Here is a 26,148-nt window from a genome sequence, read left to right as displayed (position 1 = left end):
GATAGTGTAACACATGAGGACGTGGGACCTCTGTGATTTACCGTCGTTCCATCAGGGTTCTCCCAGTTACTACCAGCCGTGAACTGAGTTCATACTCGATGGCCGACTATACCATGACGCTAGACAACAGATCGTAGCCATATCCACTCACGATGGTCATCCGGCGTACTGCAAAATCGCTATTAGTCGCTAAATACGATATAACGCCATTGATCAGCAGTCCATGTTTCCCATTCACGGTACCACTAAAAATGCAACTCCACTAAAACAAAACTTAATACTATGATACTGCTGTTATTACTTCGTGCACATACAAACCTAAGTCGCATAATCATTTTCCGCGGTAGTATATGGCCAATCACCTAATTATTTATAGAATTACAGGGTTTATCCCCAAATTAGATTACTTTACCCTATATAGCATCTGTCGCCAGCGACATTAACAATCGTCCTCCAACTGAAAAATGGCTCTGAGCACTATGGGACTTAACATCTATGGTCATCAGTCCCCTAGAACTTAGAACTACTTAAACCTAACTAACCTAAGGACAGCACACAACACCCAGTCATCACGAGGCAGAGAAAACCTCCAACTGAACTCAATAATGAATGAGACACTACGTGACAGTTGTAATAAATGGGTGCAATGCCCATTCTGCCTCACTCGCTACCAAGAACGTCTTATTTCACGAAAATCCGTTTCCTCCGAAAATATCCTGCACAAGCAGGTCGTGCAGGTGATGTCAAGATATATACTGCAGCGAAAGAGAGAACTGTTGAGAAATAATAGTGTTTATAATACAATTATGGACTGGAGATTATATGAGGTATGACACAGTTTATCCTAAAACACATCGCAACGTGAACTGGAATAGTATGTGGGAAGATAAGATCCAGTCACAAGAAGATACTAGACATTGTAGGCAGCACAAATGAGACTGGCATCGACCCTAAGCTAGGAGGAAGAGCATCAGCGGTACTTAGGAACGACCTCAGTACCATCCAAGAGAAGTAGCAAGAAATAAATATCTAAAACCACAGACGTTGCCTGTAAGTTACACGCGGTGGCACGAGAAACATACTAAATAACACATCATAAGAAGTTAAATATGATATTGTATGTGTAATTCTCAGTTCAATGTAATATATCAGCTGTTGGTAATAAACGGCACACGGCACATTCAAATATCTCTATCATTAATTCAAAGTAGTACATAAGCATTAACGTGCAACAGGTGGCATAATATTGGGAACGCATACGGGTGCGAATCAACGAAGAACCCATCACCGCCCACTCCAAGTCGCTGCTAACTTGCGCGTTTCGGGTACAAGTGGGAAGCATGAGAGCAACGCCTCGTTCTGGAAACAGCCTACAGGAGTTGCGGGAAACGGACATCCACGCGAGGTGCCGTTTGGTCGACGCAGCATGCGAGCTGGTACCAAGCTGTGATAGTCCACATAATGTGTAAAACAATCACTGTGATACGTTACGTACCAATGTAACTAAATGCAAGGAAGTGAGTATTGTAGAGCAAGAGTATATTATGTGTCACATAATGACAGATAGCGTATCTGGAAACTAGTAGCATGCCTCATGTAGAAACAGAGAATCACACTATGCTTTGATAAAACGAACATTCTGCTGGTTGATATCCAGATCAAAGGATAGTTTTCATTTAGAAGTAGACTAATTTGAGACTGTTGTAGATAATCAGTTTCTACTGATACAATTCATTCCGTTATGTAATTTTTTCTTCTGTTATTCTCATTTATATTTTCTGTTCTCATTTATATTTTTTTGTTATTCTCATTTATATCAAGATCAAATAAGGCAGAAGGGACAGATAACACTCTATTGGAATTTCTAAAATCATTGGGCGAAGTGGCAACAAAACGACTATTCAAGTTGGTGTGTAGAATACCATCTGACTTTCGGAAAAGCATCATCCACACAATTTCGAAGACGGCAAGAGCTGGCAAGTGCAAGAATTACCACACAATCAGCTTAACAGCTCATGCATCGAAGCTGCTTATAAGAATAATATACAGAAGAAGGGACAAGAAAACTGAGGATGCGCTAGATGACGATCAGTTTAGCTTTAGGAAAGGTAAAGGCACGAGACGTTGGCTTTATAATGGAAGCAAGATTAAAGAAAAATGAAGACGCGTTCATAGAATTTGTCTACCTGGAAAAAGCGTTCGACAATCGAAAGTGGTGCAACATATTCGAAATTCTGAAAAAAGCTAGGGGTAAGCTACAGGGAGAGACGGGTCATATACAATATGTACAACAGCCAAGAGGGATTAATAAGATGGACGACCAAGAACGAAGTGCTTGTATTGGCGTAAGACAAGGATGTAGCCTCTCGCCCCTACTGTGCAATCTGTACATCGAGGAAGCAATGATGGAAATAAAAGAAAGGTTCAGGAGTGGAATTAAAATTCAAGGTGAATGGATATCAATGACAGGATTCGCTGATGACATTGCTATCCTGAGTGAAAGTGAAGAAGAATTACATGATCTGCTGAACGGAATGAACAGTCTAATGAGTATAGAGTATGGATTGAGAATAAATCGAAGTAAGACGAAGGTAATGAAAAGTAGTGGAAATGAGAAGAGCGAGAAACTTAACATCAGCATTGATGGTCACGAAGTAGATGAAGTTAAGGAATTCTGCTACCAAGACAGTAAAATAACCAATGACGGACGGAGCAAGGAGGACATCAAAAGCAGACTAGTGATGGCAAAAAGGACATTTCTGGCCAAGAGAAGTCTACTAATATCAAATACTTGCATTAATTCGAGTAAGAAATTTCTGAGAACGTACGTCTGGAGTACAGTATTGTATGGTAGTGAAACATGGACTGTGGGAAAACCGGAACAGAAGAGAGTCGAAGCATTTGAGATGTGGTGCTACACACGAATGTTGATTAGGTGGACTGATAAGTTAAGTGATGAGGAGGGTCTGCGCAGAATAGGAGAGGAAAGGAATATGCGAAAAACACTGATAAGGAAAGGCACAGGATGATAGGCCATCTGTTAAGACACGAGGGAATGAAAATGGTTCAGATGGCTCTAAGCAGGATTCGAACTTGCGACTGTAGCAGCAGCGCGCTTCCGGACTGAAGCGCTAGAACCGCTCGGCCAGAGCGGCCGGCTTGAGGGAATGACTTCCATGGTAGTAGAGGGAGCTGTAGAGGGGAAAAACTGTAGAGGAAGACTGAGATTGGAATACATCCAGCAAATAATTGAGGACGTAGGTTGCAAGTGCTACTCTGAGATGAAGAGGTTATCACAGGAGAGGAATTCGTGGCGGGGCGTATCAAACCAGTCAGAAGACTGATGATTCACAAAAAAAACCTGTACAGTTGCTTTTTGTTTCTAGGTATGAAACTAGAGAAACGACAGCAAGTAAATAAATAAATATGCACTGCCTGACGGAAGAAGCGAAGTACCCAGAAGACATGTTCGGACGTCAATGTAACTTCGTACACATAAACACCATCAGTGGGTATGTAAATGATTAGGGAGTGGCAGTTCTCTGTGAGGAGTAGAAAGGCCACCAGAGTGCAATAGTATTCCTTGTATTTAACTTTGTTCCCAGGCTTGGCAGGGGCGTGAATAGTGTCGGATGTTGAGTGATCGCTATGAAGGACTAGCTACACTGCGTGCCCTTGTGAGACAACGGTATCAGCACCTGGTCTCCGTTTGGCAGACTGATCAAATCGTGAAGTATCCAGGTTTGTGGGACATTCGGATACAACACTGGCCCAGTGCTGAGCTGCACGGGAGCGCCGTCGTTCCAGTCCACCACGTCCGACCACCACAAGGGAAGACCTTCGCACTGTGCACAAAGCATGCTTTGACGCCTTCACGCCTGCTCCTGCTGTATGAGAACAAGGATTCGACTCCCTGCAACATTCTGTGCCATCACGCACCCTTGTTCAGAGACTAGCACCAGCTAGACGAGGGAATTAACGTCTCGTGTTGTTGACAAGGGTAGCTAATTTTGTGATACGGATTCTTAATTTGGTGATACATTAACGTAAGTTATAAATACGCCTACGACGAAATTATTTATGTATCTTTGAACATTTATATTACACACGGGACATAAGGATCAAGAAAATTATCAAAAATTACATATTTATAATAAAAATACACTCCTGGAAATTGAAATAAGAACACCGTGAATTCATTGTCCCAGGAAGGGGAAACTTTATTGACACATTCCTGGGGTCAGATACATCACATGATCACACTGACAGAACCACAGGCACATAGACACAGGCAACAGAGCATGCACAATGTCGGCACTAGTACAGTGTATATCCACCTTTCGCAGCAATGCAGGCTGCTATTCTCCCATGGAGACGATCGTAGAGATGCTGGATGTAGTCCTGTGGAACGGCTTGCCATGCCATTTCCACCTGGCGCCTCAGTTGGACCAGCGTTCGAGCTGGACGTGCAGACCGCGTGAGACGACGCTTCATCCAGTCCCAAACATGCTCAATGGGGGACAGATCCGGAGATCTTGCTGGCCAGGGTAGTTGACTTACAGCTTCTAGAGCACATTGGGTGGCACGGGATACATGCGGACGTGCATTGTCCTGTTGGAACAGCAAGTTCCCTTGCCGGTCTAGGAATGGTAGAACGATGGGTTCGATGACGGTTTGGATGTACCGTGCACTATTCAGTGTCCCCTCGACGATCACCAGTGGTGTACGGCCAGTGTAGGAGATCGCTCCCCACACCATGATGCCGGGTGTTGGCCCTGTGTGCCTCGGTCGTATGCAGTCCTGATTGTGGCGCTCACCTGCACGGCGCCAAACACGCATACGACCATCATTGGCACCAAGGCAGAAGCGACTCTCATCGCTGAAGACGACACGTCTCCATTCGTCCCTCCATTCACGCCTGTCGCGACACCACTGGAGGCGGGCTGCACGATGTTGGGGCGTGAGCGGAAGACGGCCTAACGGTGTGCGGGACCATAGGCCAGCTTCATGGAGACGGTTGCGAATGGTCCTCGCCGATACCCCAGGAGCAACAGTGTCCCTAATTTGCTGGGAAGTGGCGGTGCGGTCCCCTACGGCACTGCGTAGGATCCTACGGTCTTGGCGTGCATCCGTGCGTCGCTGCGGTCCGGTCCCAGGTCGACGGGCACGTGCACCTTCCGCCGACCACTGGCGACAACATCGATGTACTGTGGAGACCTCACGCCCCACGTGTTGAGCAATTCGGCGGTACGTCCACCCGGCCTCCCGCATGCCCACTATACGCCCTCGCTCAAAGTCCGTCAACTGCACATACGGTTCACGTCCACGCTGTCGCGGCATGCTACCAGTGTTAAAGACTGCGATGGAGCTCCGTATGCCACGGCAAACTGGCTGACACTGACGGCGGCGGTGCACAAATGCTGCGCAGCTAGCGCCATTCGACGGCCAACACCGCGGTTCCTGGTGTGTCCGCTGTGCCGTGCGTGTGATCATTGCTTGTACAGCCCTCTCGCAGTGTCCGGAGCAAGTATGGTGGGTCTGACACACCGGTGTCAATATGTTCTTTTTTCCATTTCCAGGAGTGTAACTTTAATTCAAATAGCAAGTAAATTGTTCAGGTTCAAAGTTGAGCACCGTTAATTTAACACCATATATTGAAAGAGTACTTATTCCTGTCCAAGCAATGTCACCTCACTCATTGGTGAAACCTCAGAGATCACACATGTAAATTTGCCCCATTGCAGATTCGCTTTGGTAAAGTTCTTGGTAAGGAGAGAGGCAGAATGAGCATTGCACCCATTTCTTACCATTTTTTTTCTTTCGACTGTATTTTGAATACTGGCGTCCACATGTGCCGTAAGTACAGTCATAATCATTGAAATTTTTTTAACAATTCTACCTTTTGTTTGCCTCATTCCGGAAGATCTAGCTGAATCCGAAAAAGTGCTTCCTTTCCATTTGTTAGTTCATGGACTACTCAGTGCCAGAGCTCTCGGTTCATATCCACTTATGAGCCTAGCAATTGGGTCAACAATCCTTGCTCTTGTGATCTTCCTTCGTACGTCTTCTGCTCGTGTTCTTAGTATACTATCCACTGGAGATAATGAGGTTGCTGGAGTTAGTGCCCTTTCAGTAACATCTGCCTGCGAACTCCCACTTGATGATTTGCATCAAGAATTACTACACCTACCTGTGTATCAGGACGTTCAGTGGCTTAGATAAAGCCAGCTTTTCTCGGGGAATGGCATTTCGATCCAAGGGTATTATCCCACAGGACATGAAAGTATTTTTTGTTTTCTCCAGACAAAGCTTTGAGAAAAGGCATCTTGAAGATGGTGTGGGAGTTTCTTTTATTTGGTTTCTCTGCTGGTTTTTCCCCCCATATAATGGTCCAGTTCATCTTTCCAAGTACTCTTAAGGGCCTTGTAAATGCCGACGTCCAGAGGTTGGAGCATGTGCGTAGTGTGAGAATGGAATGTAAGTAAATAGATTTCATTCTGAGTAACAAGCTCAAGCAGTTATGGAGAAATATGTGCTCCATGCGAATACATCAGCAATAGCATATGTCGTGTTGAAACCAGTCTAAAAACAATTCTTTAGTAGTCCGCGAGTTTTCAGATGGACCAACCTGCGTGATCGGTAGACAGTCCTTCATGTAACCTTTATTCCACGGAGAACCTTTGAAAATTATAAATAGTGACATGCAACTCCCATTAGCAGAAACACAGCTTACCGAAGTCATAACTTCTACCTGTTCTGCGTAGGTATGTCTGTATAGTCTGTATACGAACTTCTTTCCAACCGCAGTTACAACCTTATTGGACTTGACGACAAACATCAACCCAGTTTCAATTGTATTCCACAAATGATCTTCCATCTTGCTTAGAAGAGACAAGCCTAGTTACTTAAAGGCATCTGAAAGTTTGTCAAAATATTGTCTATCATAACAGTATTAGACATGGAAGCCCAGTATGCAAACAAATTATCCGGCACGCACAAAGTGACCATATCGATATTTATAACTGAACCATTACCTCTTGCTTGCAATTTGCTTTTCGTAGTTAAAAAACTTCTCACAATGAGTTGCACCTGCCGGTTCATATACAACCACCCTCACTTATTTGTCAGTATGTTCAAATCCCATCTCTTGAATTGTAATTATGTTCTTCAGTAATTTCTGTTCTAATTCTGACTCTAAGGTGAATGGGCGACCCCGTTTCTTCAGACCGGTAGGCCCACCAGCATCTTGATTTTCTATCCGGAACCTTTTTAAAGAGCTCCATGGACTCCATTCTTTTTTGCACCGTTGTAAATGCTAATAAGATTTTGCTAAACCATTCTTGCTGCCTTTAGCATTCCACAATAGCTGTAGAGACGATAGCGTATTTGTACGATTACTGTTCATTGTTTCCACCTTAAAGCAAAATCACTCATACCTAAGTTGGTAGTACTACCTCATTTTCTGATAGCCTGAATGAAAATATTTTTACTAACAAAGCTTAGTTCTATGCATACACCAACAGGTAAAAGCTTTGGTAATTATAGGTAACAATTTCAATATACATTATAATTTTTTGCCTTTATGCGTGTACGGTCACTTATTAAACGTGTTCGAGACACCTTATTTTTTTTACAAAAATCCTCATCCAATACGAAGAGTAACAATAAAGCAAGCAGAAAAATACACTTCGCACAAGTTTCAGTAACATTTTGAGAATGAAATATACTTGACCGATTCTCTTTACATCAATATATACTTAAGAAAAAACATAAAGCATAAATTTACTCACAAACTAAGTGAAATTACTGCTGCAATACCGTGCGCTGTCTTTTCACATTCGCTAGAATCTACTAACAATGATAAAACGGTGGTTCCACTTGAGCAATGCAAAGAAGGCATTAGAGGCACCATGTCTCTGATTGCGCGGTCCCTCCCGCCGAAGGCTCGAGTCCTCCCTCGGGCATGGATGTGTGTGTCGTTCTTAGCGTAAGTTAGTTTGAGTATTGTGTAAGTTTAGGGACCGATGACCTCAGCAGTTTGGTCCCATAGGAATTCATACACATTTGAACATTTGAACCGACCGCCAGATAAGATTTCCTCGTCCTGATTGCGGTTCTCATATACCTGTGTGCAAGTTGGCATTGCTTTGATCGTCACTTATCATCACTGCGCATTTTAGCTGTTATTCTTTTTTAAAAGGTATTCTATGCAAGGCCATGAACGACGTGGTAACTTTTAAGTATCTTCCATTATACACACATCAAAAAAAGTTTTGCATCACCCCGGTTCCCAGAACTTCTGAAGACAGACGTTGACTGTGAATATTGTGTCACAGACACAGTCCCTTTGACTGTTCAGAGATGTCACTAAACATGCCCAAAAATATAAACAACCATGCATGAGCAGCGCCTATTAGGCGGAGGGGTTCCGACAGCCGATCAGTTCCAGTCATTCCAGCAGGAAGGAGGTACACGGCTCGTGTGGTCTGTAGTTCAACCATGCCTAGACGGTCAAGACCGCGGTTCGCATTGATGATTTTTGCCAGGAAGGGCTCTCAACAAAGGAAGTGTCCAGGATCTCGGAGTGAACCAAAGCGATGTTGTTCGGAGACGGAGGAGATACAGAGAGACAGGTACTGTCGATGACATGCCTCGCTCAGGACGCCCAAGGGCTACTAATCCAGTGGATGACCGCTGCCTATGGATTACGGCTCGGAGGAACCCTGACAGCAGCGCCACTATTTTGAATAATGCTTTTCGTGCAGTCACAGAACGTCGTGTTAAGAGTCAAACTGTGCGCAGTAGGCTGCACTTCACTCCCAACGTCCATAGCGAGGTCCATCTTTGCAACCACGACACCATGCAGCACAGTACAGATGGGGTCAAATGTGCAAATGTATGTGAAATCTTATGGTACTTAACTGCTAAAGTCATCAGCCCCTAAGCTTACACACTACTTAACCTAAATTATCCTAAGGACAAACACATACACCCATGCCCGAGGGAGGACTCGAACCTCCGCCGGGACCAGCCGCACAGTCCATGACTGCAAGATGGGGCCATCTACATGCCAAATGGACTGCTCAGGATTGGCATCACGTTCTCTTCACGGATGAGTGTCGCATATGCCTTCAGCCAGACAATCGTCAGAGATATGTTTGGAGGCAACCCAGTCAGGCTGAACGCCTTAGACACACTGTCCAGCGAGTGCAGCAAGGTGGAGTTGTTTTGGTGCAGCATTGTGTGGGGCTGACTTACGCTGCTGGTGGTCATGGAAGGTGCCATGAGCTATAAAAATGGCGGAAATGATGTTTATGTTGATCTCTACTCCAATTTTCTGTACAGGTACCGGAACTCTCGGAACCGAGGTGATGCAAAACGTTTTTTGATGTGTCTGTGTGATGTTGAGATACTCCCATGGCCAGCAATGTCCCCAGATTAGTATCCAGTAGAACATGTGTAGGACCAGGCCAGATGTTAACTGCGCCCCAGTGCCAATATCCAGGGTATAAAGGAACGGTTACAACAGTTGTGGGGCAGCTTGTCTCAGGAGGAAATACAACGGCTATATGACATCCTTCCCAAGAGAATAAGTGCATCCATCCAGGCCAGAGGGATGCAACGTCATACTGACACGTAGGATCATACTCCAAAGGCATCATGAATCTGAGTCATTTCTGTAATAACTAAATTAAAATCACATAACCATTCAACCAGTAAAGTTACATTCCGTTTCTAACAAAACAATTATGAAAAATAAGACATCGACAGTCGAAAACAAACAAGTTGCGAGAGAGGACCACGCAAAGTCTCTGGTATAGGGCATCACCATCTGTAAATCCCGCTCTGACATTCAGAGGATGTTAATAATATGGGTTATTTTAAGAGTGAACATCTGGTAAGCTTAAGGGAATTTCTTAAAATCTTGCAAGATGACACAGTGGTTAAGACACTGGGCTCACACTCAAAACCCCATCTGGCCATCCAAATACAGACTTATGCGTTTCCCATAAATACATTGAGGCGAATGCTGTGATGGTCGTTGTCAAACTTACACTACCGAATTACTATATCATGGTTGCTCAGCCTGAGCTTGAGTTCTGTTTGTAATAATCTCCCCTTGTCATTGACGTGCTAAACCCTAATTTTGCTTTCTCTCTCTTCTTCTTCTGTTCTCTTTGGGTTTTCAGATCGAGATATACATCCATACTCCCGTGTAGACCACTGTGAAGTGCATACAATGGGGTACTTCCCATTGTACCATACACCCGGTGATTATAATTAAACTTTCCCTATTTAAAGGGTTATAATACTGAATTTAATTACTGTAAAAGAACAAAACTTGGTAGCATTAATGTCGAGGTCATGTGGAAGAGAAAAAAGTACAGAATCAATTGAATTCAAACACTTTTAATATGCTGCTATGGTACACCATACCATTACATACCGGTACTATTACTGCTACAAAAGGGGCTCAATTGGCGCCCATCAGTATCCAGAAGACTCTGAAAACACAGGATTGCATTCTGCACAGCAGAATCAAGCACGTCCTTAGGAATGTTGGCTACTTCTCTTGATATGCTGCGCTTCAGATCAGTGTATGTGTGAATGTTCCCCTTGTAAACCATGTCCTTCAGGTAACCCCACAACCAGAAGTCACAAGGAGTGAAATCAGGTGATCGTGCCAGCCAAGCTGATAATTCGATCTTCTCCAAATGTGTTGCGGAGAAGCAGGTGAATTGCACGAACGATGGGCGATGGGGTCCCATCTTGCATGAAAACTGTTGAGTTCAATGAGTCTCTCTCCCGTGGGGCGTGTATGACATGCTGGCGATGCATATCGCAGTAAAGCTGGCCAGTCACACTGCACGTCTTTTGGTCCTTCAGCGCCAACCTGTTCAAAAAATAATGGGCTAGTGGTGAACGTCGCCCTGAAGGCACACCATACAGTGACATGTTCACCATATAGAGGAACTTCATGCACAGTGACTGGAGGTGAAGATCCCCACACTCGGCAATTCTGTATGTACACCTCACTCGTCGGAGAAAAATGAGCTTCGTCTGTCCATAGGATGGTCCATCTTCAATCCTTGCGAGAAGGTGGAGAGCATCGTTGTGCCCCTGTGGTGCAAGCTGCTGTACGATACGGATCTTGTACGGATACATCTGAGAATGGTTCAAAGCACCTTTCTTACAGTGGACCATGGGATGTTCAACTGTCGTGACACAGCATGCGCACTGCCTGACGATCGGGAATTGTCTGCCATAGGAACAGCGATTTCATCAACTTCATGTGGTGAAACTGGTCGTCGGCCTCTTGCCGGAGCAACACCCAGTTCTCCAGTTGATTCAAACTTCACCATGCTCCGCACAACTGGTGGAGAAAGAGGACCCTCTCGTAATCCTTTCAGCCGGTGATATTATCGACGTGCAGCTCCAGCATTACTGTTTTTTTGATAATAGAAGTTCACCAATAATGTCCTGGACCTTTTGTCCAAGTTCATATTGAATGGTCAACACGTGCACTGGGAATGGTGGGGTGTGTGAGACTATGAATAGTGGTGGCTGATCACGACACCTGGTGACCATAGTTGGAACTGGACTGTGGCGCAGAGACGCATGTGAATCATGCACCCCATACTCTGGACATTAATGATATCAAGTTTGGTACTCATACGGTAATTACATTCTGTGTTACAACGTGTTAAATAGGGAAAGTTTAATTACAACTAGCCGGTATTTTGGTTTGCTTTCTTTCCAATCACGTATGGAGCGCGCGAGCAATGCCTGTTTAAAAGCCTCTCTGCTTACTGTAATTGGTCTGTTCTTGGTTTCACCGTCCCTACGGGATTTATACAAAGGAGAGAGAGGGTTGACAGATACTTCACTTAATTTTCCTAGATTCTTCACTTAATACTCCTTCTTGAAACTTTGGAAGCAATCTTTCAGGGGTAGGTGGTATCTATCTCTAGCAATTGAACATATTGACATATGTCCTTTTGTCCTATTTCATATGTATCCCACATTACTGAGCAATATTCTAAGATGTGTCGCAGAGGTGTTTTGTAAGCAATCTCACGGACTGCGTTTTGCGAGTATCCTACCTATAAACTGAAGTCTGACACTTGCTTTACCTAGGACTGAACGTATGTGATCATTCTATAAACCTTCAGACAGTCTGACCTTCACCATATGAGGATGGAATGAAAACTAATAAGAAAAGTAAGTACACTCCTGGAAATTGAAATAAGAACACCGTGAATTCATTGTCCCAGGAAGGGGAAACTTTATTGACACATTCCTGGGGTCAGATACATCACATGATCACACTGACAGAACCACAGGCACATAGACACAGGCAACAGAGCATGCACAATGTCGGCACTAGTACAGTGTATATCCACCTTTCGCAGCAATGCAGGCTGCTATTCTCCCATGGAGACGATCGTAGAGATGCTGGATGTAGTCCTGTGGAACGGCTTGCCATGCCATTTCCACCTGGCGCCTCAGTTGGACCAGCGTTCGTGCTGGACGTGCAGACCGCGTGAGACGACGCTTCATCCAGTCCCAAACATGCTCAATGGGGGACAGATCCGGAGATCTTGCTGGCCAGGGTAGTTGACTTACAGCTTCTAGAGCACGTTGGGTGGCACGGGATACATGCGGACGTGCATTGTCCTGTTGGAACAGCAAGTTCCCTTGCCGGTCTAGGAATGGTAGAACGATGGGTTCGATGTCGGTTTGGATGTACCGTGCACTATTCAGTGTCCCCTCGACGATCACCAGTGGTGTACGGCCAGTGTAGGAGATCGCTCCCCACACCATGATGCCGGGTGTTGGCCCTGTGTGCCTCGGTCGTATGCAGTCCTGATTGTGGCGCTCACCTGCACGGCGCCAAACACGCATACGACCATCATTGGCACCAAGGCAGAAGCGACTCTCATCGCTGAAGACGACACGTCTCCATTCGTCCCTCCATTCACGCCTGTCGCGACACCACTGGAGGCGGGCTGCACGATGTTGGGGCGTGAGCGGAAGACGGCCTAACGGTGTGCGGGACCGTAGCCCAGCTTCATGGAGACGGTTGCGAATGGTCCTCGCCGATACCCCAGGAGCAACAGTGTCCCTAATTTGCTGGGAAGTGGCGGTGCGGTCCCCTACGGCACTGCGTAGGATCCTACGGTCTTGGCGTGCATCCGTGCGTCGCTGCGGTCCGGTCCCAGGTCGACGGGCACGTGCACCTTCCGCCGACCACTGGCGACAACATCGATGTACTGTGGAGACCTCACGCCCCACGTGTTGAGCAATTCAGCGGTACGTCCACCCGGCCTCCCGAATGCCCACTATACGCCCTCGCTCAAAGTCCGTCAACTGCACATACGGTTCACGTCCACGCTGTCGCGGCATGCTACCAGTGTTAAAGACTGCGATGGAGCTCCGTATGCCACGGCAAACTGGCTGACACTGACGGCAGCGGTGCACAAATGCTGCGCAGCTAGCGCCATTCGACGGCCAACACCGCGATTCCTGGTGTGTCCGCTCTGCCGTGCGTGTGATCATTGCTTGTACAGCCCTCTCGCAGTGTCCGGAGCAAGTATGGTGGGTCTGACACACCGGTGTCAATGTGTTCTTTTTTCCATTTCCAGGAGTGTATAATAACACTTTTAAAAACTCAGTTTCATATCCCCTCTAATTGTTACATCCATGTATTTGTACGAGTTTATTTACTCCAGTTGTGATCCACCTGATACCATAGTCGAACCATACCACGTAGATGGGACTGATCTACGTGATCCCTTCCCAATCGAAAGCCGTGTGGCTACTAGTGACGCCAGGACCTCGTGTTGCGACTTTCAAAGTATTTATTTAACGTCTGGTCTTTCCACTAAGCTCTTACACATTGATGGCAGAATTTGTCTCCTTTCTTCCCGAAGTGTGATCAACAGAAATTGCCGGAATTTTGTTATAATCAGTCCATCATGCAATTAGTACACTAGATCATCTTAAAGATGTTCAGTCTGTTCAAGTCAGGTTTTGAGCAGAGCAGTCCAGTAAATTTAGTTCATATCTCGATCACTTTTCTTTTTAGACTGGAAAAGAATTGTGTGTAAATGCCACATATGCCCAGACGGTTGCAGCAATTTCGAGCACACCGTCGCTGATTGTAAATTTGCAGTTCTTCGTGACAGATAGAACGACCACCTGAGTGCATTAGTGTTGTACGTGTTTAGTATTCTTACTAAGCTTGATGGGGTATATAAAGTGATTGAACAGCGTCAGACGTTGACTGATAACTGTGGAGGACACAGAGATGCTGCGTACTCGTGTGAGACAGCATTCTCAGCACCTGATAGTGTTTCAAATGGACCTCATTGAGGGTCTCCACGTGCCTGGCTTGTCAAGTCCCCCAGTACCCAGATTTCTACATCTGTCGGCAGTGCAATCGTTCTCCAGTCAGCTTCGCATGCCAGTTCTCTAAATTATCTCAGCAGTGTTTCTCGAAAAGAATGCCGCCTTCCCTCTAGGGATTCCCATTTCAGTTCCTGAAGAATCTCCTTAATACTTGTGTGCTCTTCGAACCTAGTGGTAACAAGCCTAGTAGACATTTGTGGGGCTTGTGCATGTGACAGCGGCTAGATCTTGAACCGCTTGGGATCGTGAATGCACGCATACTCTTCGTGGAGATTACGGTCAACTATGTGTGACCACCACAAGGTAGGACCACTGTACTGTTCACCAAGTACATCATAATCCCTTTACATCTGCGCCTGCCGGCCGAAAACAAGTAATGGTATTCTTGCAGCATCCTGTACTACAAACACTGCTGACATTCTAATGTACCGTGATTTTAGTTTCTTACTGTCAGTACGCATTGTTCCATTCAAAAAAGTGTATGTTTGCACAAAAAAATATACTTTCAAGGTATTATTACAATCGGTTTATTATATGAATGCAAGGTGTCTGTTCTTTCAGACATGTCCCAAAGAATAGAAACCAAGCATTCATATAACTTATTTGCCTAGGTGGGCAATGGATCTACCTTCTTCAGTGCGGATGCGCTAGCACATCAGACGTCCTCTGGGAGTCTCAGCTTAGCAAGCAAGGAGAACATGGACAGGGTTCAAATGGCTCTGAGCACTATGTGACTTAACATCTGAGGCCATCAGTCCCCTAGAACTTAGAACTACTTAAACCTAACTAACCTAAGGACATCACACACATCCATGCCCGAGGCAGGATTCGAACCTGCGACCCCAGCGGTCGCGCGGTTCCAGACTGAAGCGCCTAGAACCGGTCGGCCACAACGACCGGCTGCAATATTCAAAAGCAGCTCTTGTGTTTACTGACGTCTTCAGCCTTTGTACGGCATCTCATGTTATGAAATAGTTTCATTGGTTTAGTTGTTATTAATTTTATGATCTATCATAATTAGAAACAATTTCAACTTTCGTAATATTAATCCCAGAATCAGGCTTGAAGTTGCAGTGCTCGCGATTTTTGTGGTGTAGGCTCACGTTTATTCATTGAAAAATATTATATTCGTCTTTCATTTCGTCCATCTTAGCTGCTACAGTCTTTTCTCCGTCCTTCAACCAAGAGCGCACGCTCCGGTCTCGGCAAAACCCGGTCCCGGTGGGCAGCCACGTGCACTCCTGGCATTACTCGACCGACGGCCGGCCGCTCGCTGCAGACTGTCACAACACTCGCCACCGCCTCCTGCTCTGCAGCCGGTCTGTCGTCATGTCGCACAATGCGGGGAGTACAAGCACTTGTCTTCACTTTGACACCTTTCTGAAGTAGCTGTCTGACCCAAATAATACAGAATTTCACGGTCGCTACAAGTCACTTGAGTCAATAATCGTTCCGTGGACACTGTCCAGACCTATACATTCCAGTGTCGCATAATATACCATAATACATCACTGTGCAAACCCCTCTTCCATTACTCTGCATATCAATGACGTCATTCATTTAATGACAAGCTGGTCCTCAACAGTAGCACGGCCATGAAAACGTAGGGCCACCAATCATGGACGAAAAGTTCTGACGCTGACGACCGTAGCTGTGCTGGCACCGATGTCCGACCAGAAGGCTTACTGTACGCTTGAGTTCAACGGTCGTCATCGGTTAATTTCTTCAACCCGTGAGAAACATGATGGGATTTAGTGTTTCCGAGACGTTTCCAATTGTCAACAGCTCCGCATCTCACGTGCAATCTCTCTGGTGGAACATTCACAAACAAACCTCTTTTGAAACCATAAATCCACAATGCGACAACAAAACTTCTTAGCTAGACACCACACAGAGCGCGTTTGTGTGGGGTGTCTGGATAAATTTGGCCTGACGTTGCCTTCTGTGTAACTGCGTTGTTTGCGAACAATGCAGTGAGGATCAATTAAAAGACCGTTCCTTGCACTGATTTGTTGTAAGAACACCGGGAAAGGTTCCTCAGTTTGGTAACCTATATTCGAAAATGTCGTGAGGGACTTCATAGTATTTTGTGTCTCGTCAGTCAGACATAGAGTTCCTAATCAGAGATGGTGACTACAATCTCTTGTAACTGAGCACTAGCGTTAGAATCACGAGCAAGCATTTTCTCTCTCGATTATTTCTTTTACCTACAGACTTCGGCCTTCAGACGTGCAAAGAAGTACCTCGTGAGTTGTCTTTGGGGACATGCAACAACGTTGCTGTGACCAGCCCAATGACCAAGATAAGTTTTTCTGAGATATGCTGCCATCTATCGTGGGGAACGTGGTTAGGGTAACCAGTACTCGATCGATGGGTTCTTCAGGGAATACAGATACCATGCACCACTAAAACAATCGTCAATAATAACTGGGACAATGAGTTGTTAATCAATTATGTCACACCACACCTTTTCTGGGAAACAGCGACGACAATTATTTCTGTCCACTTTAGTGGTGACAATTCTTCTCATGTCCATGCTGTGAGCAATCGGGTGGCCAAGACAACAAACGTTGTGAGATATACAAAAAATGGATTTTGGAAACTTTGAAATTAGCTATATGTTTATATCCCTGTATTTTCAGTGCTTTATAGCTTTTCAGTTTTTTTCGCTTACACTGCCCTACATTTCCTGAATGTTTACACGTCTGGATCGGGTGCACAAGCACTCAGAGTTTAAGTTGTGCTGCTGCAATAAACGTGTTGTTCGCAACGGAGTGTAAGAACTGGAGCAGTGGCGTTTACAATATTATTTTTATTGCCATTTGGCTAACGCCTTACAGCGATGCATCGCATTTGTACAGTGAAATTCGTAATGCATATTATGCTATACGTTTAGCTACTTACACAACTCAATAGGTCAACGACAAATAACATCAGCTGCAACATATTCGAAGAAACCTCCCACACTGATTTAGGAAAGCCGAGGTAACTGTGAATCTGCATGGGCAGACAGGGACTGGAACCTCAGTCAGCATGCCTAAATCACTGTGCTACCGGTACGTCACCAGTTAAAGCCAGTAAAAGTCAACTGACATGTTACACGATACGTGCTCTTCGGCGGTACAAAGACAGGGCAGGGCAGGGCGATGTGTCGCGGTAGGTGTTGCAACTTTCCTTCGGGACGCCTGTGGCTCAAATCCCCGACCAGCCACCCTGAACTACGTTTTCTGTGGTTCCCCTATCACTAGTGTCACAACAGACGAGTGCTGAAACCTATTTTACTAAACGGCTAACCCAGTGCGCGGTGAAGTTGCAAGTTTGAGGAGCAACAAAAATTTGACTTTCAGCATTTCATACAGTTACTGACTGAATTCAAAAACTTAAAACAGTGTCACAATCTAGTCATTAAGAGGTGTAATCTTATGTTAAAGGGTTGAACACAGTATTACAGTTAGAAACTGTGCGAAGGTCTTGAGACAGCGCAACTCACGGTGTCCAGATTATCCAGACTATATCCATCCACTGTTTGAAAACGAGAGCACGAGAGACTTCCAAAAAGCTTTACACATAATTTCAAACCTTTCAGAAACTTTTTCTCGCTCACCCCCTACAGGAAATAATGAGAGGGAAAAAGTTTATCACTTAGCCGCCTACTACAGTTTCGCTTTTCATACAGTAAAACTTCAGCATCAAACATGACGTTTTAATTTATTATTTCTTGACTGACAGCTCTATTCGCAAAATATTTTGCAGACAATACCCACATATACCACTGAATGTACCTGGAAAGTTATCTTATTGTACGACACACAGTTAAGGAGATATGACGTCATAGACAATGAGATGATGATCTTTAAAACAGAGTGCAAATTATATAGATAATACTCATACAGCATTTTATGACGAGAGTGCTTAGCTACTTCAAAAAAAAAGTCAAACACAATTTCAAACCTTTTTGAAACTATTTCTTGCTTACATGCTAAACATCACAAAACACCCTCACTTGTAATCAGACGTTTGAAGTTGTTTTATGCATGGGGGTTCGATTCTTTACAGAATCGGGGGTTGTTGTTCACTGTTCGTTGTCTAAACGACCAAGCCCACACTACACCAACTGTTAGTGGCGTTAAACAGTAACCTTCACCCTTCATTTACACTGGACATTTTACACGAAACAGATCGATCTTAACCACAGATATATCTTAAATTAGGCTGTGGTGTTCTACTTCCGGGTACATGACGTGAGCTAGAACTCTGCCATCAGTTGTCACAGGACTGCACATAGCTTATCTGTTCCTACTCAGCCCAAGTGCGTGGCATTTCGTTTATGGTAAAATATGAGCTGATTTAAGATCGCGTGGCTGACGTAATACTGATTAACTACGGGGCCCTTATTCACTAATAAGTACACGTTATTACACGTGTTTAAATGTTTTAGTTCCGTATAACATGCCAGAGGTAACGCTAATAAAATTTTATTTTTCTGATACTAAGCACCTCGATTTTTGAGCCATTATCCGAGCAACACAATCAACATTACTCGAGTTACTACCCCTCACCGTTGACCCTCTTCGCTTTATCCATATAGTAGAAAGGAAAAGCCAACATTTACGAATAATAATAATAATAACTCTCTTCATTATAAAAGTGGAATAAAATTTTTGGAACACTATCTACTCAAGTCCTGTGTACGTTGAAGCTCACCAAGTGACCAGTGTGCTCCTTCCTACTCTTGTTTTCACTGAATGTGAAGAGATTACAGCTGCAGATTTTTCAATACAAATACAATACGGCAAATACAACTGACAGTTGCCCGAAGTTGTAGGTGCTGACTAGTCTCAAAACTCATTAATTACAAGAGACGATCAAAAAGTTTCCGTTTGAAGGCGATGCTGCTGCATAAGTGCGACGTACGGCGGATTTATAAGCACAGACATGTAGGCAAGGGATTAGTGCGGCATTTGTCTCTGTCCGACGTGCGTGCGGTAAATGTGGAAACGTGAACTACGGCGACGTTATTACCAAATGCTACAAACAGGACCGACGTGCTTTTACTCTTTTCTTGGCTACCGAAGGACAAACACCTGATAACATCGACTGCAGAATGAAGAATGTGTACGGGGCAGCATGTCTGCCGAAATCCACCGTCTTGCTCTCTCCCTATGTGATTATCAAGCCTTCAGTACCTTGAAGGATTGACGATGGCTGCCGGATGAGGACTGGCAGCAAGCAGTTACAGACTTCTTGACATAGCAGCACACGGTGTTTTGCCAAATGGGGATCTTCAAACTGGTGCGTCAGTGGGACCACTGGCTCCATTGCCACGCCTATTTTGCCCGGTTGGTATACCGATTCTGGACAGTACGGTCTTCAAACGGAAACTTTTTGATTGCCCCTTAATATTACAGTTCCACAAAACAAAATCACAATAGCGGCACTAAATGAGCTAGATTGTCACTGACCTTAATTCAGATGAATGGCTATCAGACTTTGGCACTACATATTCTGTGTGTCAGTCTGTTTCACTGTTGTGCGATCCATGTCGTTTGGTACCAGGGAACATTAAACAATAACTTTTAGGTGAGCTTTGTTTATCACGTAAAACAAATAATCTATCAGTAAAACAGCGACGAGTGTTTGTAGTAATCCACAGAACATGTAAATAAAACTCTTTTGCCAATTTGTAAGACATAAAAAGCGGATGCAAAAAAGCCAAATATGTCGAATATATTCTCCCGATCTTCGAATATACTCATAGTTTTATTGCAGGTATCTGGTATTCCCGATGCTTTAAAAATATTGTACACTTGTAATTCTAAACAATGTTATTCTTTTCAGTTCAAAACTGCTAACAGTTAACTTCCCCCTTCAAAACCGGGCACCATGGGTGTGGGATCCCTGACAGCATAAGACCCATAACATGTCTACACATATAACCTGCCTCTAATCCATCTCCAGACACCACTGTAACTGACTGAAGTATATCATCAATAACAGAGGTAAGTCCTTGAAGAGGCAGCATGTTAGTTGTTACCAACGTGAGAACAGGTGGCTGAGGACGTAAATGGCCTGTTAGGCTTACATTACCAATTTATTCCCTAATAACTCCACACATCTAAAATTCCCACAATCATTCAACAAATACAGTATGAGATCTACCACAGATACTGTCTTAGGTCTGTGTGTACATAACTGTAAATCTTTTCCACGTTTTAGCCACACTTTTGTGGAACAAACTACTCAGTTAGCTGTGTATGCTCCAAAACCATGCTGCATTCAAGAGAAGACTGATTCTTCTCCTGATATCATCCTTGTGGATCCCCCACAGTTAATTCTTTCCATACTGCTATCATGTCATCCTGGTTGTATGGTGTTACTAACATTTGTAATGAATGTTAAACTTTGGAAAACAAAGCCTACTTCAGGCAATGTTAATACAGCTGGCATTACTATAATAATTATGTTCACTGTTGTACTATTTTTGTCATAAATATAATTATAATGTAAGTCATTTTTATATAGAGCTTACTGTTATCCGTGTAGAGAGTAACAGCATATCTGAAGGCTCTAATCTTTCTATGCAAAATAAATGCGTAAACTGCATCTCGAATGATAACATCATTCCTAATCTCTTTGAATCCGGTGGAAACACTTTACATTCTAGCCAACATTTGAGAATTTCAATAGGAATAACTTAGTGACACAAATATGCATTCTGTTTCATCAACTGAAGGCAAAGCCCCCTCAAACACATCCCAGCAGACTTTTTATATGGGTGCTGTGAATGTAGAAATCGACTGAGAACTTCCTTAACACTGCTTCAGGTTGTTAAATAAAAAAAATTCCACTTGTTATAAACATTTTATCGGTGTATTTCAGGCATGGCGAATCATCAGAATGTCAGAAATAAATTTGATATAAAGCATCATGTCAAGTTTGTTTCTGATATTCTGATGATGAACTATATCCGAAAGACATCAATAAAGCTTTTTGTAACATGTGGGTTCTTGTTATTTAGTGACCTGAAGCAAAGTTAAAGGTATGCTCAGTTGACTAGTATATAATGGTTACAGGCTTCATGTGTGATCATGTGTAGCAACTTAAAACATAGGGACTAAAGCCAGAAATGTACTTCTTGAGCATACCCATTTCCTGCCATTCCTCTTGAACTGTTGTAGACAAACTGTAGATTCTTCTTCTTGCTTGCCCTATACACAGCCACTGACAGTCTATGGAAGTAGTCGTTCTGCAAGTAATGTGCCAGGTATCAAATTAAGTCTTCCTATGAACTTCTCCTCACACATCATTACCAGATAAACTAATTCTCTATCCCTTAGGAGACTTATACCTACCTGTTCTGCTAATTGGTCCTCAATCTCTAGATTATATTTGACACTAACAAACTACTTTTGTTAACAAGCACTCTTTTCTCCTTTATAAGACTACTTCTTGCATATTCCTAGCTTTTGCCACTTAGTATAAACATTTTTTCTAAGTAATAGAATCCACTCATTTCTATTGCATATTTTTCCCCAATGTTAAAGTTAGGTAGGTAGTATTGTCTTTTCTTCTACCTTTCATTACTTTTACATCACTATTCTTTAACGTTAATTGAATTTTATGCCAATGAGTATATCCATTGAATTTAGTGCATGCAAAATTTTTTCTGGCTTTCAGCCAGGATGTACAATGTCGTCTGTGAACCTGAATATCAGTATTTGTCTCCCTTGAATTTTTATTCTTGTTACCTTTGTGCCTTATTTTTACTTTCCTCAGATTTTCATAAATTTTACTTTAGTTTACAGTAAAGAATATTGTCTCTGGCTCAGTGGTGGCTCACAATTATACATTCTGGGTGTCCACAAATTTTTAGATTCAGATAAATTTGAGAATGTGAAATTAATATCACCTGCTGTATAACAGTTATGCTTATCAACAAGTTTATACAACTACAGGCACTGCCAGTAATAATAATAATAAGATGTGCAACTTATCTGACAAAAGAAATTATTGCTTGTGGATTTTCGTTGTTTTATGCATAATTAATGTGTAAGATTTCCTAACTCTGTTTCACATTTTTGTATAAACGAGAGTTTTCATGCTTTTCCACTCTTTCAGATACATGTACAAGACCCCCTAACAGATGAATTAGTTCACAAATTTACTTCTGGGCTGAAAATCAGATATTCTTGTTCTGCACCCACAGAACAACTTGTTCTAACTGTACACTTCTTTGTCAAATGTTAGCTTATAGTCATGCTTATTTGATTTCATCACTCTCTCAATCAAAGGATCCTTTCTTGGAGACCCTAATTCTTTGCAGCAAACTTTTCCTGGTAATTTACTTTTTTGTTCTCAGAATGAGACTTTCGCTGTGCAGCGGAGTGTGTGCTGATATGAAACTTCCTGACAGATTAAAGCTGTGTGCCGGAATGAGACTCAGACTTGGGACCTTTCAGGGGCAATTGCTCTTCCAACTGAACTACCCAAGCACAACTCATGACCCATCCTCACTGCTTTACTTTTCTGTTAGCATTTAAAATAGATTCAACACAGTTCACGTTTACACTGCACACAAAATTCCAAACACAAACTACCATTTGTGGAAATGATTAAACTCAAGCAGTGACCAACATCGTCACTTGACTAGAATACAAATGAGGCACTGAGATCCGTAAGAGCCTAAAGCATACTGCTGTAGGTCCCACCTTTAAGTGAATATCAGAGAAACTAATGATACAGCTTTCCATGAATTTTCATATACACAGTGTGGGTCTACAGCACAGATAAACCTGACTCACCATAAGATCAACAGAGTTCAGAAGCATGAATAAATGCTACAATCTCATAATCGATAGTGATGTGCTTTAGGCCCTTATGATTCACAACGTCTGAAATAGATTACTGTATGACAAAATTCATAACTTAATATACTATAACTCATGCAGAAACCCACAAAATAGATTTACTGTCAGTACACACAAAAAAAGGAAAAGGAAAAAAAAAGAAATGAGCGTATGGCACTGTTGGCCGGGAGGCCCCTTCGGGGAAGTTCGGCATCAAGTGCAAGTCTTATTTCAGTCGACACCACATTGGGCGACTTGCATGCTGGTGATGAGGATGAAATGATGAGGACAACAGAACGCCCAGTCCCCGAGCGGAGAAAAATCTCCAACCCGGCCGGAAATTGAACGCAGGACCACTTGCATGGCAGGCAAGCACGTTACCACCCAACTAAGCAGGCGGACTGTCAGTACAAATTTAATGTGTACTGAAGTCTGATATAGTGTTACTATATAGTGAGTGAAGTAACATATCTGAGGAGTGTGCTACAATCTAGCAGGATTTATGCAGAGTGAATGGGGACAGAAATCTGTTGCAGTGTGGAACTTCCTGGTGACACTGACATAAACTTCCAGATGAGTGGCAAGAGCTAGATGTACATAGCATAACCCAAGCAATTTGTTTATCAACTCAGTATGTATTTGGCACGTAAGGTAATTACAAATAAATCTGCAAGTTGTCGAAAGTTAGGGTGTTCACATCCTCTTACTCAGCAGCCACCACTGCTCTGGCTTCACAAATGCCATGACACATCCTGTTGTTCCTTTAGTCTTTGTTCCTTTATAAGTGTAAGATCACAAACGTTTTGCGGGCTCTTCACCTTCTCAGATTTTATAGGCCTTGTACCTTCTTCTTCCTATGAAATGTAGAAATGACAACACAACTTATGAAACCAATATTATTCAGGAAAACAAATTCTTAAAAAAAAATTCAGTATGATTTTGGTATCAGATACAATTTTTTTAGCCATGTGTACATACTTATTTCAATTTGCTTTTTAAAAATATTTTTCATATCTGTATAACTCCATAGCACTGCAGGAAGGCAATATATAACATACCTCTATACAGCATAAAGTATACGTCAATATTAATGTAATCTTTTACATTTCAGGTCACGTGGTATCAAATCTGATATTCCAAGACCACAGACGTGGGCCGAACGTGCTCTGCGTACTTATACTAACCCAAAGAAGAGTGAAGCTCTAGCTAAGCGCCAGAAGGATGTTGAACTCCTCAATAACATCCGTGCAAGCAACTTCCTGTATCAGTATCACACCAAGGACTATCTGTACAGAAAATATCCAGCACTAACACTCTGAATGCAAACAACATGTAGGTTTTTCATTTAAAGGATGCAGTACTATACAATAAAAAATTGGAGATTTAGAAATAAAATTGTAAATATGCATAGCAGCTCATTATTTTACAAGCACATAAAGAGTTTGTACCACTAAATAGAAAATCACAGAACAAAAACAGTAAATTCTGAAAAAGAAAATAAGAGATTTCTTTTGTTTTCATATTCACAAGAATGCCATTGCAGAGACATTATGGAGCGATACTTTGCTCAATAAGCTTTACAAAAAGTGTATTATATGTATTCCTAATAGCTATTTAACACTGCCAAATACACATAAGTATTCTGAGTTCTTTGTTTTCTTCATGCTTGGTATTCTAATAAAGCAAGCTTTTCAAAAGGGAAAGACAAAGAAATCATATTGAATCTATTTTCTCATATAAAGTGGGAGAAAGAAGAGCACAAATAAAGATATCTTTGTAAGAAGCAAAGAATCACATTTTTTTTCCTTGTGCAGCATGTTCTTAAAATAATCTAAGTACTGCTTTTTAGACACAGCTAATTTTTGACAGATAAGTGTAGATGTCATAAGGAAAGACATATTTTTGAAAATTAAATACTCAATGACCTGTTTCCTCTGGGGAAGCAGGGTCTTAATTTTAGTGTGTACACCAATTAAAAATATTGCTATCTCATATTAAAATACTGCACTTTGGCAATGTTTTCTGATTTGATGCATTTAGTATTATTGTTATTAGACACTCAATAAAAGACATTAATTATTAAGTTTGACTCTACACTGAGATCAAATAATCTGTTTAACCTTGGTAATCTCCGTAATCAAATTAATGCAACAAACTGAAAATTAACCTGATTTTCATGACAAAAACTGTTTACACACATGGTTAATATACTGTTTCTCTTGCACACTGTGTTTCATGTGGTTGGATAAATTGTTCATATTTTCTGTCTTATTATCTTACTGAAAAATTTTCATATTTATATTGCTGTAAAAATTTTATGTAGGCCTGTATTTTCTCAGTGCTTTTCAAACTACATGAACATGTCATAACATCAATATAGCTGTATTGTTTACAGTTCTCATGAAATTCAAATAAAACTACAATCATTTCCATCAAAACCTTTCTGTTTTTGAGCCATTATCAACACAAAGCAATGTAACATAAAGACAGCCTAATTTTATGTTACATCAACATGTAGGCTGTCCCAGTAAAACTTAAAGTTAAAAGAATGTAATATAATGGAGGGTATAAAAAGGTTTTTTGAAGCAACTGTATGTATCATACAATTGTATAGCCATACACAACAACAGAGATGTCAGTTGTTGCCATAGGGCTTGTGTCAACGTCCTACGAAGTGTATCATCGCTTCATTTTATGATAGTAATTTCGTAAATGGCACTAGTAAATAAGTAGCAAGTTCAGTGTTTCCACCAAACACCATTTAAATTCCAGAACAGCTTGCCGACACATATATTCATGTTCATAATTTAAGAGCTTTCCAAAGTCCATGAAACACTATAAGGTATGTCAACCAAGTACTAAAGGATAGTATAATAACATCGTGAAATTC

The 26,148-nt window shown here is 42.6% G+C and overlaps 1 protein-coding gene across 2 annotated transcripts in view; it reads left to right on the top strand.

The window, feature by feature from the left end:
- LOC126481165 (flightin) overlaps positions 1 to 25,696 on the top strand; it is a 64,376-nt gene extending 38,680 nt beyond the window's left edge. For both annotated transcript variants that reach the window (XM_050104742.1, XM_050104735.1), the window contains one exon: positions 24,370 to 25,696. In XM_050104742.1, coding sequence (XP_049960699.1) covers positions 24,370 to 24,577 — 208 coding nt within the window. In that variant the 3' untranslated portion in view covers positions 24,578 to 25,696. The remainder of the gene's footprint in view (positions 1 to 24,369) is intronic.
- The last annotated feature ends 452 nt before the right edge of the window (positions 25,697 to 26,148 follow it).

The sequence above is a fragment of the Schistocerca serialis genome, chromosome 1 (assembly GCF_023864345.2).
Source record: "Schistocerca serialis cubense isolate TAMUIC-IGC-003099 chromosome 1, iqSchSeri2.2, whole genome shotgun sequence".
In the NCBI taxonomy this organism is placed as follows: domain Eukaryota; kingdom Metazoa; phylum Arthropoda; class Insecta; order Orthoptera; family Acrididae; genus Schistocerca; species Schistocerca serialis.
The sequence above is the reverse complement of the archived record's forward strand: the minus strand, read 5'-3'. Positions and strand labels throughout refer to the sequence as shown.